The following is a 14,668-nucleotide window of genomic DNA, read 5'->3' as shown; positions in this document are numbered from 1 at the left end:
GTGGCAGATAATTCAGACTGTGTCTGTTTTATCAGTTTTACAGAAGCCCAGTTCATATTTGATGTTATCTATAGTGCTGAGGACAGGGACTTAAGTGCTCTACCATCATGTATTTCAATAGTGTTTCAACTGAAAATATGGAGTAAGATTATGGTCCACATGTAATTTTGTACTGGCAGCCAACTGCTTACTATAGTGGGATTTTATTCTGCAGTCCTTTACATGCCCATAAAATCTGTTTCAGAAGGTTTACCAGCCCAGAGCAGGTTTTGAGGATGCATGGGAGTCCATAGGTGAGGAAGAGGGAAGCTGATGGAAGCAGTTCCATTGAGGAACTCCAATGGACATTGGTTTGTGGGAACTGCAAGCTGCATACATACTCTGCATGAAATTGGAGCTCCCATTCAACTGCAAAATTGGTGGATGGCTCCAAAATGCCAACCAATCACACCTAAAAGTATCCAGGAACAGTATTCTCTAAAGCTGGACTGAGCATGCTCTATAGTCAAGAAAGCTGCACCATTGCATTTTCTGCATTTCTGGATATTTGGAGCAGGGAGGGGGCTGTTTTAGAGTAAGAAGTTCCTTTCTACGGCTTCTTGACTTTTTTTTTTTAAAGCATTTTACAAATGTTTTGGGGAAATAATATTTTGGATTGAGGGTGGTACCAGGGCTTTTGTGTGTCTCAAGGCATGACATAGGTTTTACAGAGGGTGAACATAATTCCTATCTCCTGTAAAGTAAGGTTCAGAGCTTTAGTTTTTTGTGGGTTTTTTTTTTTTTTGGGGGGGGGTATGTGACTATGTTCTAGAAGAGTTTGACCAAGAGAAGAAGTGACCAAACATTCTCACAGTTAACTAAAAACAAAGCTCTAAACATGATGTTGAAGGCTTTCATGGCCGGTATCCATAGTTTTTTGTAGGTTTTTCAGGCTGCAGTGTCTCTCATGTTCCTTGATTCAAGTTTGAACATAGGGATCACTAAATGCAGTGTTCAAACACGAATCCACAAGCACCTGGACAATTTCAACAGGAAAGAAGAAACCCTTAAAGTTAGCAAAGTTTGGCTACCAGTCCTGAAAAACACTAAAATCAAGAGCCACAAAATGCAAATGAAAACCACCCAGAGTCAGGGATTTTCCCAGCAAACAATGGATCTCTAATTAAACAGACACAAATCCTTTTTGCATATCCTCCCACCTGGAGGCTGTGCCATTCAACAACAGAACAACACACAGATTAACATGGAACTCACTCCTCCCAATCCAGGGTCATACATTATATATATACCCCACTCACTTCCATGCCAGCATTCTCTGAAGATGTCAGCCACAGAGGCTGGTGAAATGCCAGAAACAAACTCTTCGAGAACATGGCCACACAGCCTGAAAAAAACCACCAAAAACTATGGATGCTGGCCATGAAAACCTTTGACTTCATGTTCAGAGCATTGTTTTTAGTAACTGTGAGAATGTTTGGTCACTTCAAGTTTTGTAAAAATAAATAAACAAATGTTTAATGGGTGATGTGCCTCAGATCATCAGAGTTGTCCCCACTGGTGTGTAGCTGTCTACTTCATATGAACCATTTTTGTTCTTCTCTTTACATGATATTTCATGTTCTTCACTCCAGTAGCAAGAAATTCAGACTTTTTATGATGCCCATAGAAAGATAAACAGCCTTGCTGCTTGTTGTCCTAGGATGAGTGATCTGATTCATCACAGACAGAAGTCACCATGGCTTTGGCCTGAGTTTATCTATTCTTTGTTCCAAGAAGGAAGAGACCATTCCAAGAATCTGAAGATACTACACACCTTTACTGATAGTGTAAGCTGCAGCATTTCCATAACACTAGTATGGACAAAAATATATTAAAAATATTTATTAAAATATGTACACACCACACTGTAACTTAGGATCTCAGGGCAACATAAGATAAAATCATTAGAATGCATTTTAACAATGTCAGATCTTTAAACTGGGATTCACAGTCATGATTCTTCTATAATCATTGTTTGGCATTCCTATGATTCTATTCATTCTTCCATCACACATAATGGCATATGTGTACTTTACCATTTTATCCTTGCAACGTATCTGCAAGATAGACTGTCCTGATAAAGAATTGCTTGAACCTTTATGATAATTAGTGAGTTTCATCATTATATCAGGATTTGAACTCAAGTTTCACTGACACAGCACCCTCTGTTTTCAAGTTCACTGTTACCATTCTGTTTCCCCCAAAAAACTGCCATCCAGCCAATTCATGCAGGAAATATAATCTCCACTAGTTTGGAATAGCTACTTCCATGAGGGCATGTCACTTTAAATTCATTGGTACAATGGACAGTTCTTTTTGTGTGTATGCGCACACACATCTGCTGGATAGCTGGATAATTTTAAAGATTCCTAGTGTTGTAAAAACCACTTGCCTATTTTCCCCTTCTGTAAAGATTTTTGAATGAGGAAATCAGTTTGTGCCCTTCCTCGTCCAGATCAGCCCTAGCCAGCATAACCAGCCATACAGGCTTATTGGAAGGCAAATATCTGGAGAGCCACAAAATACTTATTTCTGTTTTCAAGTCCACAATTACTATTTTGTTCCCCTCCCTCCCAAAGGTGACGTCCAGCCAATTCATGCAGGAAATAAAATCTCCACTAGCTTAGAGTAGCTACTTCCATGAGGACATGTCACTTTAAATTCATTGGTGCAATGGACAGCTCTTTTTGTGAAGTGACCTTGCAAGATTTAGCCCACAGAATATTCAATATGTTTGCATTCTGACATAAATGATAAATTAAATGACTTGTAACATGATCCTGATTCTTACTCAGAAGTGCTGATTGCACTGAACACAGTATTGTGCTGCAGTACAGTGTTTCTAAACCCTTCAGATGTTTTGGACTTTAGCTGATATTATTTCTCACAATTGGCTGTGCTGGCTGAGGTTTCTGGGAGTTGAGCACCAAAACAAAGTTTGATAACCACAGCCACTGTGTACAGAGCTTTAGTTATGGTGGTTTATCTCTTTTCTGTTCATGTGCACACTACTCAGCACTCAGTCCAGGGTCCAGTAGATGTAGCTAATCACTTTATATTGCACTGAACAGGGTACACATTGGATGATGTAAGCTAAGATATGAATGCTGTTCTGTTTTGAATATCTAAGGTTATTGCAGAGAAAGCTCATCAGCTGAAAAACCAGGAGCATAAGAGTGATGTTGTAATCAATGGTGAGCGAAGCAAGAGCAAAGTGAGAAGAGCTTTCCTTGATATGCTTCTGAACACCACTGATGAAAATGGGAAGAAGATGAGTTACCTGGACATTCGAGAGGAAGTGGATACATTCATGTTTGAGGTAAAGAATGTACAGCACAGAGCATAGCAACGTGCCTAAGAGGCTGCACCAAGGTGGCCTTACCATTGGGCAGGGTGAGGCAGCTACCACAGGAAATAATAATAATAATAATAATAATAATAATAATAATAATAAAGTTTATTTCTATACCGCTTTTCCGCGTTGATCAAAGCGGTGTACAGAACAAAAGAATACAACAATACAGCAGTACAGAATAAAAATACAATATATACATAACGATAAAACTGTATGAAAATTACAAATACAATTTAAAAACTATTAAACCAAATCAAAGCCAGCTGAGCTGATGAGCCATGATGCAAAATACATATGGGGGGGGGGGAATCACATGATATCAGAGCACATGGGGGAAAGCTTGATGGGAAAAAAAAGGTCTTAAGTTTCTTTTTAAAGAGATCCATCGGGAAGGGTGTTCCAAATTTTTGGGGCCGAGATAGAAAAGGCCCTTTGCAAAGTTGACGCATATTTCGCAGTCGGAACCCTCAACAGGTTCTTCCCAGCTGACCTGAGTGTGCGGGGCGGATTATATGGGGAGAGGCGGTCCTCCAAGTAACCTGGGCCCAAGCCAAGAATTAGACCTTGAAGGAAGAAAACGGAAGCAAGGTATTGGATATAACCAATATCTAAAGCGGACTGCTATCTTTAGGTACAGTAGAGAATGCTATATTATGTAGTTGTGGGATAATATGGAGGATGCTGCAATATGTGATCATCAGATACATTGGAGGATACTGTAGTTGCATGGTAAATTTGAGGGTAGGGGGTTACATGACTGTCCACAGAGCCATACTTCCAAAGAGAGTCCAGAGGCACAAGCAGTTAGTTGCCTAGATCTGTATCAATAAACCAGCTTCAGAAGTTTTCATCTCTACCAGCACTGGGTCAAAGGGTCTCAACTGCCTATTTTACACTAGGGCACCCCAAAACAGTGTAGAGTAGAACTATTGTAGCTCTTAATATATTTTCGCTGGGAAAATCCACCCCTATCATTTACTGAGCGGGGTACAGCAAAGTTAAGAGGGGACTGGGATGCCTGAGTGAAAGAGGCACATAATGTCATTGGATCTGTCAATCCTGTCAAGCAAATGTCCCAGCACTCTAACTCTACATCCCTTCATTCTACTGAATTAATTGAAGGGCTGGAACAATGTTGTAAAACCACCTACTGGGTTGCAAGTCAGGAAAACTCTGGTTTTAGCTATCTGCAAGACCACTAGATCGCTTAGGACAAGTCGCTCTTCCTTAGCCCATCTGCAATACCAGGATGATAATGCTAATGTGACAAGATCAAAAAGCATAGTAAACTTACCTAGGTTGATTTCTGGTCTTAAGGCCAAAATTAACATGGAAGAATCAAGTGTGTTACTTGCCCCTTCATGTTCTGCTTGGCCCTCTGGAATGCTATTCTCTTTCAGGTCAAATACAAATGCCCAAGTATGATTGCTACAATGCTAAATCTTAAACTCAGAACAGAAAAACAACTTGGTATAGGCTGGGATGAATAAAATATGGCTTTCTGGCTCCCAAAGCTCCTGGGGCCTTTCCTTTCTCCTCTGTTTTTGCATTCTTCCCTCTCCCTTCCTGGTCTTTGCTTCTGTTTCTCTCTGTTTGCCTCTACTATTCATCTCAGCAAGCATTCCCTCCTTCGTGAGTGTCCTCTTTTTCTCTCTCTCCATTTGCCTTCCTCCTCCCTCTGCCTCCCAGCTAATGCCCTCCCTCTCTTCCTTAGTTCTGCTGGTGTTCTTCGCAGGCCTCTTGCCCTGCTCTCTTTCCTTTCTCCTCTCTGCCTGTGTCTGCTCTGCTTTTCCCACTTTCTTGCAAACACTCTCTTCAAGATTCTTTGCATCTCTTTCTCTTGTGTTACTCTTTCTCATACCAATCAGATAAGTCAAATCATTACATTCAATGAGTGGAAAGTATTCGGTGTACGAAATGAATACAGTATCACATGATACTTACGGAGATTAGTACAGATGGCTTTTAAACCGTGATTAGATGAGGAAAAAAGTGGCGTTGGTAATACTTATTGTACGACAGTGCCTCCAAACCGTAACTGCTCTGTCCCCGACCTATAGCTGCTGTGTTCCTTTTCACTGATGAGGGAAGCCTGTCAATGAACTCGCAGTGCGCTGGTCCACAGGAGCAAAATGTCACTGTTGGGGCAGTTGCGAGATTCACAGTCACGCGGTGTCAGTATCCTCTCCTCTCCTCTCTTCTTGTCCTCCCTTCCCCTTGCTATTCCCCAGCAGCCTGATTCCCTTTATTTTATTATTTTTTCTATTCTTTTCTTTTTAAAAAAACTTTAATTTCAGCAGCAGAGCCTCAGAATTGCATGAAAAAAGTGAAAATAAAAGTAAAATAAATAATAAAAAAACATGCTGGGTAGGGCATAGGGGAGGGAGGCAGAGTTAAGGGAAAGTCAGGAAGAGAGTGTGATGGGAACAGCAGCCCAGTTGTTCGAGTGAGATGATCTCTGATTAAGAAGATGCTCTGAAAATGTTTTGTTTTTAAAAACATTGACAGGCTTGCTATGTAGAGAGATCTTGTAGCACCTTTGAAACTAACTAAAGAAAGAAGTTGGAGCATGAGCTTTCATAGACTTATGTCTACTTCCTCAGATGCATTTGGTGGAGTTAAAATCAAGCCAGGGACAGACCATGCTACCAAATGCATCTGAGGAAATAGACTTAACTCTATGAAAGTTCATGCTGCTAACCTCTTTCTTTAGTTAGTCTCAAAGGTGCTACAGGATCTCTCTACATACTGATTCTACATAGTAACATGGCTATATCTTTAAAATCTACCAATGACAGGACTGCTGTGAGAGCAGGCTTGGTAATGTCCTAAATCAGAAAATAGATTTTTATGTTTTTTGTGGGTTTTTTGGGCTATGTGGCCATGTTCTAGAAGAGTTTCTTCCTGATGTTTCGCCAGCATCTGTGACTGGCATGTCTGAAGATTCCCGAAAAACCCACAAAAAACTATGGATGCCAGCCATATGAAATTTCATAACAAAGTTTATTTAAAGACATCAAAAAAAAAAAACAAAAAAAAAAAAACACAGAAAAAAAAAGGGGGGGGTAGAATTAAAAGTAAACAAAATGGTGCAGCTCACAGGCTCTTCCATAACCTGCATTTGGCCTCCAGTCCCATTACAGTTTCATACTTTTTTTTGGTGGCACATTACTAGAAGTAGCTGCAGCTATGTGCTTCTGTCATGTTTTTGTGATCCAATATAGTTCATGGAAATGTCCTATATTTCAATACTTCGGTACAGTAAAAATATGCTGAAGCTACCTTTAGAACAGGGCAATCTTTGGATCTCCAGGTATAATTTAGAACCTCTATAATTTGTTCATTGTCGTACTTCAGTCTTCCTCACATGTACTAATGGATGCAAGACAGAGAAATTCTTATTTGCACATTTTAATGTGTTTTACTTAAATATGGATTTGAAATAGACCAGTGTCTGATGGTGTTTTACTGTTTTAAACAACAATACACAATGTTTTTGAGGCAGGTAGTTTACTGATTATGTATTTCACATCACTTTATTCACTCAAAATACAATTGGCCGCCCATATCCACAGATTCTTTATCCATGAATTTAACCATCCACAGCTTGAAAATAGTCTAAAGATATATATATTCTAAAAAGCAAATGTTTGCCATTTTGTATAAAGGACATCATTTTACTATGCCATTGCACTTAATGGGACTTGAGCATCCACAGATTTTGGTATCCATGGGAAGTCCTCGAACCAAACCCCAACAGATACCAAGGGTTCACTGTAAAACTGAAAAAGTCTTTTAAAAGTCAGTGTGGTGTAATGGTTTGAGCATTGAACTATGACTCTGGAGACCAGTGTTTACATTTCCATTTGGACATAGAAACCCACTGGATGACCTTGGACAAGTTAAACTCTCACAATCTCAGAGGAAGGCAAATGCAAACTCTCTGTGAAGAAATCTTGCAAAAAACAAAACAAAAACAGACCCTGTGATAGGTTCGAGGGTCACCATAAGCTACTTGAAGGCACATGACAACAAAATGCTAGACAAACTGATCTGAGAATATTCACTATGCATAAGCCTCATCTGTGAAAGAGTTAACGTTGTGCAGTGGTGTGTTCTTTTGCCATCTGGTGGGTTATTGGAGGTACTGAGAAAGTTGGTGAAATAATAAGATATTTCCAATAAATTTCCACTAAAGTGGAGTTAAAATCAAGTTACTGTTAAGAAGTCTGAGAAGGGAAGTGTTAGCTTTCAGATTGAGCAAGTGCTTAAGAACTGCATGGCCTAACAGGAAGAGGAGGACTTTAGCAGACTTAAATTTATATATATATATGTGTGTGTGTGTGTGTGTGTGTGTGTGTGTGTGTGTGTGTGCATACATAGACATACTGAATGACTGTTTCATTTTTATGTTTAAACTTCATTAGTAACTATTTCCCCCACTCCTGATTTTGTACTTGATTGATTGATATTTGGAAAGATTAATTTCATTGTTAGCAAACAAAAACTTCACATTCCTTTCTGATTAATTATTATTATGTTTGTACTGGTGTATAAATGAGCCTCAAAGATATTTAAATTGATTTTAACTAATAAGAAATTTTACTGTGAGATTTCACTATTGAATATTGTATTGACTATCACATCTACAACTACCATGTTTCCCCGTAAATAAGGCCTAATTTAGATGGGCCTTTGTGCCGCCCCGTCACGTGCTAGGGGTTGGCCGAAGACACACCATCCATACCCGCCTCAACCCTAGCACGTGACAGGGGCATCGAAATGGCAGCGCCCTGTACACACGGGCGCCATCATTTTGATGCAACGGACGCATAGCGTCCGCACGTCTCGTCGCGCTTGTGATGTCACGAGTGTGCCATTTGCGCACTCGGGCATTGCAAGTGCAACGCAAAAAGAACTCGTTTTTTACGGGTCCTTTTTCCACTGCCAAGAAGCCTTGCCATTTGGCAGCTGAGGCTTCCCGCCGGCAGAAATGGAGACAGCGGCAGACTGCCCTTTTTGGGCAGTCTGTATTCTGCCTAAGACACTGTCTTATATTTATTTTTCCTCAAGAAGACATACTATGGCTTATTTTCAGGGGATGTCTTATTTTTATTAAGTATGGTAGAACAATCTACATTTATTCAAATATAGTTAAGTCGTGTTCTTCTGGAACATCGTCATAACTCTCCAAACCCAGAATTCCATCCTGAATTTCTTGCAACTCCATTTCCTTTAGAACCATTGGCCCCAATCTTTCTGCTCCCTTCCCACCCACATCCGTACTGCACCAGGCCTATGACTATGTCTTATTTTCGGGGTATGGCATATATTGCACAAATGCTTAGAAATTCTGCTACGGCTTATTTTATGGGTATGTCTTATTTTCGGGGAAACAGGGTAGATGAACTGTAGTCAGTGGGTTAAACAGTATAGCAGCTTTCTTTTCCTCCATTGACACTAGTGCATTTAGTAGTTTGCTCCCAAACTTTAGTGGGAAATTGTAGCATCAGTTTTTAAAAAATAAGTTCTGGGGAGCACTGGAAGGCTACAAAAAAGCACCTGGGGAGCACATTGGCCCTGCTTTGCCCACTAACATCTCTACTATGGCATAAGCTTTTGTGAACTAAAGCTTACTTTACCAGATCCATTTAATCAGCAAAAGTGTATACCATGACACATTTGTTACCTTTTAAGGTAACAAATAATCTTTGTTATTATTTCATACTAAATGTCTTCTTTTCACCTTCTGTTGTTTTTGAGCTTATAGATTGCTTATCTGTATTATGGAATATTGGGGCTCAGCTTTTAAATTATTATTATTTTTTGTTATTGTTGCTTCTTGCAATGTAATCTCCCCTCCAAAAAATGGTCAGCCCCCACTTTCACTTCCCATGCTACACTTTTAAAAAGACAATTGTTCTTGCAGTCACTCACATACCAGAATAGAATTGTATTGAGTATAGTTCAGTAAAACCTTGGAAGCCCCATCAATTTTAGTTGATATAATTCATCTATTACTGAGTGACATTAACTGGACTGTGCCCACTGACATCAAGTGGGATGGTTGAGAAGTGACATTCTAGTGTTAAGAGTGACTCTCCAGACAGTTTGGCTTACAGCTCCCACCTGACATAGTCACTGTAGCCAACTGTGAGGGTTTATGGAATCTGTGTTCCATAGTGGGGGTTTATGGGGGTCCAAAAATATCTGGATGGCAATAGTTGTCCCTCCTTTGAAGCATCGTTGAAGCTAGTGTGCTTGTTCTCAGAAGTAGTTGTTGTTTTATCCGTTCACTCAAAGTGTATGGGAATAATTTTGGAGCAACACTTCACCTTTACAGGAATATGACCAAGGCTGGATAATTTTGTCTTTTAAAAAATTGAAATAGCCAGATTTATATGTGAAGCTAGTCACTGAGCATTGGGTAACAAAAATTATGCTAGTGCCCAAGAATTTAAAATAGTTGTCTAGGTTTTAGAATGGCCAGTTGAGTATTATGATTTTAATATTTAAAATGCAAGACTTCTACATTTTTCCACCTAGGGTCATGATACTACAGCTGCTGCAATGAACTGGTCTATTTACTTGCTTGCATGTCACCCAGAAGCCCAAAGAAATGTTCACAAGGAATTAGATGAGGTTTTTGGTAAGTTTCTTTCTTTTTTCTCCTGGACACGTTGGAACAATATGGTTTGCATGTGTGTGCTTCCTTGTAAGTTTTCATGAATGCTACCCAGTGCTGTTAAGAGAAAGCTTTTAAATAGGAGAATCTCAAGGAAGAGCCCACATTCACTTTGTGTACTTAGCAAAAGCTCACATAGGACATTTATTGATTCCAACGGAATTAGTGTTCCATATGTATCCTCTTTGCTAGCACTTTCATCCCTTTCCAAGAAGAGGCAACAATCAGAAGACTATACCTACTGGGGGAAAAAAAACCAGAAACAAACTAAAGAAAACCCAACTTTTTTTTTCTGACCATGGAACACAGGAGAATACTTGAGTTCTGTCTGTAGTGGCCTTCCCAAATAGTTTGCAACTCCTGATGGTGGCAGAAAATGGGTTCTGAAGAAAGGAGATGGAATTCAGATTTTTCATGCTGTCATCTGCTTCTTCACTAAGGGCACCATGCCAGCTAGAAGGAAGCATCACAGTGTTGATTAGCCAATGCATTGCCTTATGATAACCCTTAGTATAGGAAGACATGCCAGCTTAGAACTTCTGTCTTCTGTTCATGGCAGAAACTGAGATAGACACAAGCACTTCTCCTGTCATTCTTTAAAATGGACAGGCAACTTCCAGTAGCCCAGAGCCTGAACTCAACTCTGGGCCTGTACTTTGGAGTTCTGTACCTCCCCTGCTGTCCCAAGCCCTCCTTTTTTTTTTGCTTAAAACATCTCCTACTGCACTCTTATAATTAGTGGGAGCAATTTTACTATGTTTTTGAGTCCTAATTGTTTGGCTGCAGAGACATCCCTTTTCCAAAGTAAAAGTGACCTGAAAAAAATTCCCTCGAGCCTAAGACAGCTTTGGGAGAGAAGATAGTTGATTGAATCCCATGTCTCCTAGGATCTCCAGGCACACAATTGGCTATTTTGGAGCAGGTTTTAGGAGGGCAGATGGGAGGGCATGGGCTTCCTTTTTCTCACCCTTACTTTAAAGCAGCTATCAACGTTTAGGATGTATGTTTGCTGCTTTTAAAGAGTGTATGTTTCTCTCAATACTTCTGTTTTCTGATCAGGTGACTCTGACCGTCCCATCACAATGGATGATTTGAAAAAATTACGTTACTTAGACAGTGCTATTAAAGAAGCTCTTCGCCTTTTCCCTTCTGTTCCATTTTTTGCCCGCACTTTAAGTGAGGAGGTCCATATAAGTAAGTAGTCCCAATACATTGATGTATTACTTTGCTGCAGGTATATGAGCCCAGTGCTAATGCATTTAGTGCCTTGGGAGGTTATTTTCAAGAACATTCCTTTTTAAAAAGCTATTCTCTCTCTCTCTCTCTCTCTCTCCATCTCTCCCTTTCTTTCGTTTTTTGACAGAGGGATTTAAGATACCTAAAGGGACTGACTGCATAATTGTGCCTTATGCGCTGCATAGAAATCCTGATATATTCCCAGAGCCAGAGGAATTCAGACCTGAGCGATTCTTCCCTGAGAATTCAGCTGGTCGGAACCCATATGCCTATGTGCCTTTCTCTGCTGGGCCCAGAAACTGCATTGGTGTGTATAAGAGTAAAAGATCTATGTCTCATTGATAATCCAGGGCACATTTTTGTGTTGTTATGCTAGGCCTTCTAAAACCTTGCAGATTCCCTTACAGAAGTGCTAGAGTTCAACAGAGTGCAGCAGAGAATTCTAAGTCCCTCTTCAAACTACAAATCCCAAGATTCCATAGCACTTAAAGGGGAGTGAAACTGTTACACTTGGTCACCATGGATACAGTACCCCTGTGAATTTTTGCTGTTTTTCACTGTAGATATCATTGTTTTCCAACTCTTTTGTAGGTCAGCGCTTTGCACAGATCGAGGAGAAGACAATTTTAGCCACTATCCTGCGACACTTTCAGGTTGAAACTAAGCAGAGGCGTGATGAACTTCACCCTGTAGGAGAACTTATTCTTCGTCCAAATAAAGGGATCTGGATTCAGTTGAAAAGAAGACAACCTTCTAGCTCCTAAAATAAGAAGCCATGGGAAGATTTCCTACCACAGTATATTTGGGCCATGTTTTCATCTGAATTTTCACACAACATTTGACTTTGGTTTGGCTCCTTGTGTTCTTAAACCTAGGCAGCTTGCTGATTTTGCTGGAGAAAATAAATGATTTGATTTCTATTTTATAGAAAATAATTGCACATGAATATTATTTACTTATATACTCGACTATAAGTCAACCTCATGTATAAGTCGAGAGCAGGTTTGGGGACCAAAATTATGGAGTTTGATATTACCCATGGATAATCTGAGAGTAAAAGTTAGGGGCATATAACCAAATATCTAAAGGATGAAGCCAAGGAAAACAATTCCAAATATGTTACAAAATTCCAGCAGGTATAATTATGTTTATACTAAAGGCTGGATGAATAAGAGAGTAGGGGAGGGTCAGTGCTTTCAGGACAGATTACACTTCTGCCTTCCACTAGGGGATGGTTCCTTTTTTAAATAAGAGTTAAAGTACAGAACTTACATTGACCCATGGATAAGTTGATTCAGTTTTTTGGGGTTAATTTTTTTGACTTAATTTTCTAGACTTATACATGAGTATATACAGTAAAAGCACTTGAAAGCATATGTGAAATCAGCCTATACTTCATAACGAACTCAAAATGTCTAGACTTTGAAGCAATGTATAAAATGTATATTTTCCCTTTCTCCCTTGAAGTTTCAATAAAGAACCCTCCATAGTCTAGAATATAGATCTAATTCTGTATTTCTTTTTTTAAAAAAAACAAATTACCCTAGTTCTTGGCACAGTTCACCAGGACCCAACAAGAGAAAGTGATGTAGAGATGAAATCTAATACATCTTCACTGATCCCAAGGTAATTTGATGAGAGGAAAGGTATAGAATATTGACAAATGTAGACCTTTAGATTAAAGATTTCCTGTACCTTGGATCAAACATTGATCAGAATGGAGACTGCAGTCAGGAAATAAAAAACTAGGAATGGGAAGGATAACTATGAAAGAACTAGACAAGATCCTAAAGCGTAAAGATGTACACTAAAGTTAGAATCGTCCAAGACATAGCATTTTCTTGATCAAGCCAGAAATTTCCCTGGAAGCCAAGATGATCAAACTGAAGTTGTATTTTGGCCAGATCATGAAAAGGCAAGATTTATTAGAAAATACAATAATGCTAGGAAAGGTGGAGAGTAGCAGAAAGAAAGACTGCACACCAGATGGGTAGACTCAATCAGGGAGGTCACACCTCTGAAATTAAGCAGAGCAGTGGAATACAGGGGGTCTTGGAAATGTCTCATCCACAGGATTGCCATGAGTTGGGGTCGACTGGAAGGCAGCTAACAACAACAAAATATCTTCTGCTATTTTAAATTACCAGGCATCTTCTGAATGTATTCAGCCTGGGCTTACCTGAGAACTAAAAGTATGATGGGGAAGGGCAAATGTGTTTGTGAAAGCTGTACTTCCAACATCTGTCCCTTATGTATCTGTTCTGAAGAAGGGCTTTTCCTTCCATTCATGTGTGTGTGAGTAGAAGCCTCTGTGATTGAGAACCCTGATGAAATAGATTCTACAGCAGCTGGAGCTTTCTATTTGTATTCCAATCAAAGGGCGAAGAAGCCCTTTTGAGACATCTCAGCTCAACACAGATAAATTAGGGAGAGCACCAGTGGGGAAAGGAATGTTGGGGGCAGGGATTGCATGACCCTTTGCCCCTCCTGCTTTTAGCCATTGTTTGAGCAGGCTGAATGCCAACGTGTGGCTAAGATCTCATGTGGAGTAAATAATTATAATTTTGAAATGGTATAACAGCTAGTCATAGAATCATAGAGTTGGAAGAGACCACAAGAGCCATCCAGTCCAACCCCCTGCCATGCAGGAAATCTAAATCAAAGCATCCCAGTTTGATTTATTTATAAATATATTTATAATTTAAATATTAAGATATTCAATTTCTGTCATTAAAAGCTCGTCATTGTTTCTCTGGATGCTCAAAGTTCTAAGATGTTTTTAAACAAGCTCTTAGAAAGCATTGCTGCATATTTTGGTGTGATTCCTGATGGATTGATTGCACACATGTGCTACTCATCCACTAGACTAGATGTTTTGAACTTCAGTTTCTAGAGCTGCCAGTCAGCATGGCAAATTATGGGAACTGTAGTCCAAAATACCTAGAGGGCCAATGGTTCCCTACCTATCTCAGTGATTTCCGGGATATAAATACCTAAATGAATAAAATAAAAATAAAAAATACATAAAAAAAATTTCCAAAAAAAAGTACCTAAGTTAGTCTGTCATAGCAGGAAAAGAAGGATGTGTGGCACCTACAATATCACCATATTTTTCTGCCATGAAAGATTGAAAAAGTTATTTTAGGCTCTTCATAATATGCGTTGACCTTGAACAGCTTTGTGTAAGAGTATAATTTCTACTTACTGAAGTCTTCTGGTTTGACATTCTTATCCAGCCTTGCCTAATAAATATCAGCATCATAGTTCCATCCGTATGTGTTCTTCCTATCTAGTCTATCCTATTTTCTGCAGTGGTCAACAAGAAGCCTCTGGGAAGCCAACAATCAGGTCAC

The 14,668-nt window shown here is 39.5% G+C and overlaps 1 protein-coding gene across 1 annotated transcript in view; it reads left to right on the top strand.

The window, feature by feature from the left end:
- LOC149312778 (cytochrome P450 4V2-like) overlaps positions 1–12,812 on the top strand; it is a 29,424-nt gene extending 16,612 nt beyond the window's left edge. The window contains exons 6-11 of the mRNA XM_089525342.1: positions 1,700–1,826; positions 3,170–3,358; positions 9,941–10,043; positions 11,139–11,273; positions 11,443–11,622; positions 11,907–12,812. Of these exons, the coding sequence (XP_089381468.1) occupies positions 1,700–1,826; positions 3,170–3,358; positions 9,941–10,043; positions 11,139–11,273; positions 11,443–11,622; positions 11,907–12,079 (907 nt within the window). The 3' untranslated portion in view covers positions 12,080–12,812. The remainder of the gene's footprint in view (positions 1–1,699; positions 1,827–3,169; positions 3,359–9,940; positions 10,044–11,138; positions 11,274–11,442; positions 11,623–11,906) is intronic.
- The last annotated feature ends 1,856 nt before the right edge of the window (positions 12,813–14,668 follow it).

Source organism: Sceloporus occidentalis, unplaced genomic scaffold (assembly GCF_023333645.1).
Source record: "Sceloporus occidentalis isolate IW3139 unplaced genomic scaffold, rSceOcc1.0.p SCAF_5, whole genome shotgun sequence".
NCBI classification, from domain to species: Eukaryota; Metazoa; Chordata; class Lepidosauria; order Squamata; family Phrynosomatidae; genus Sceloporus; species Sceloporus occidentalis.
The sequence above is the reverse complement of the archived record's forward strand: the minus strand, read 5'-3'. Positions and strand labels throughout refer to the sequence as shown.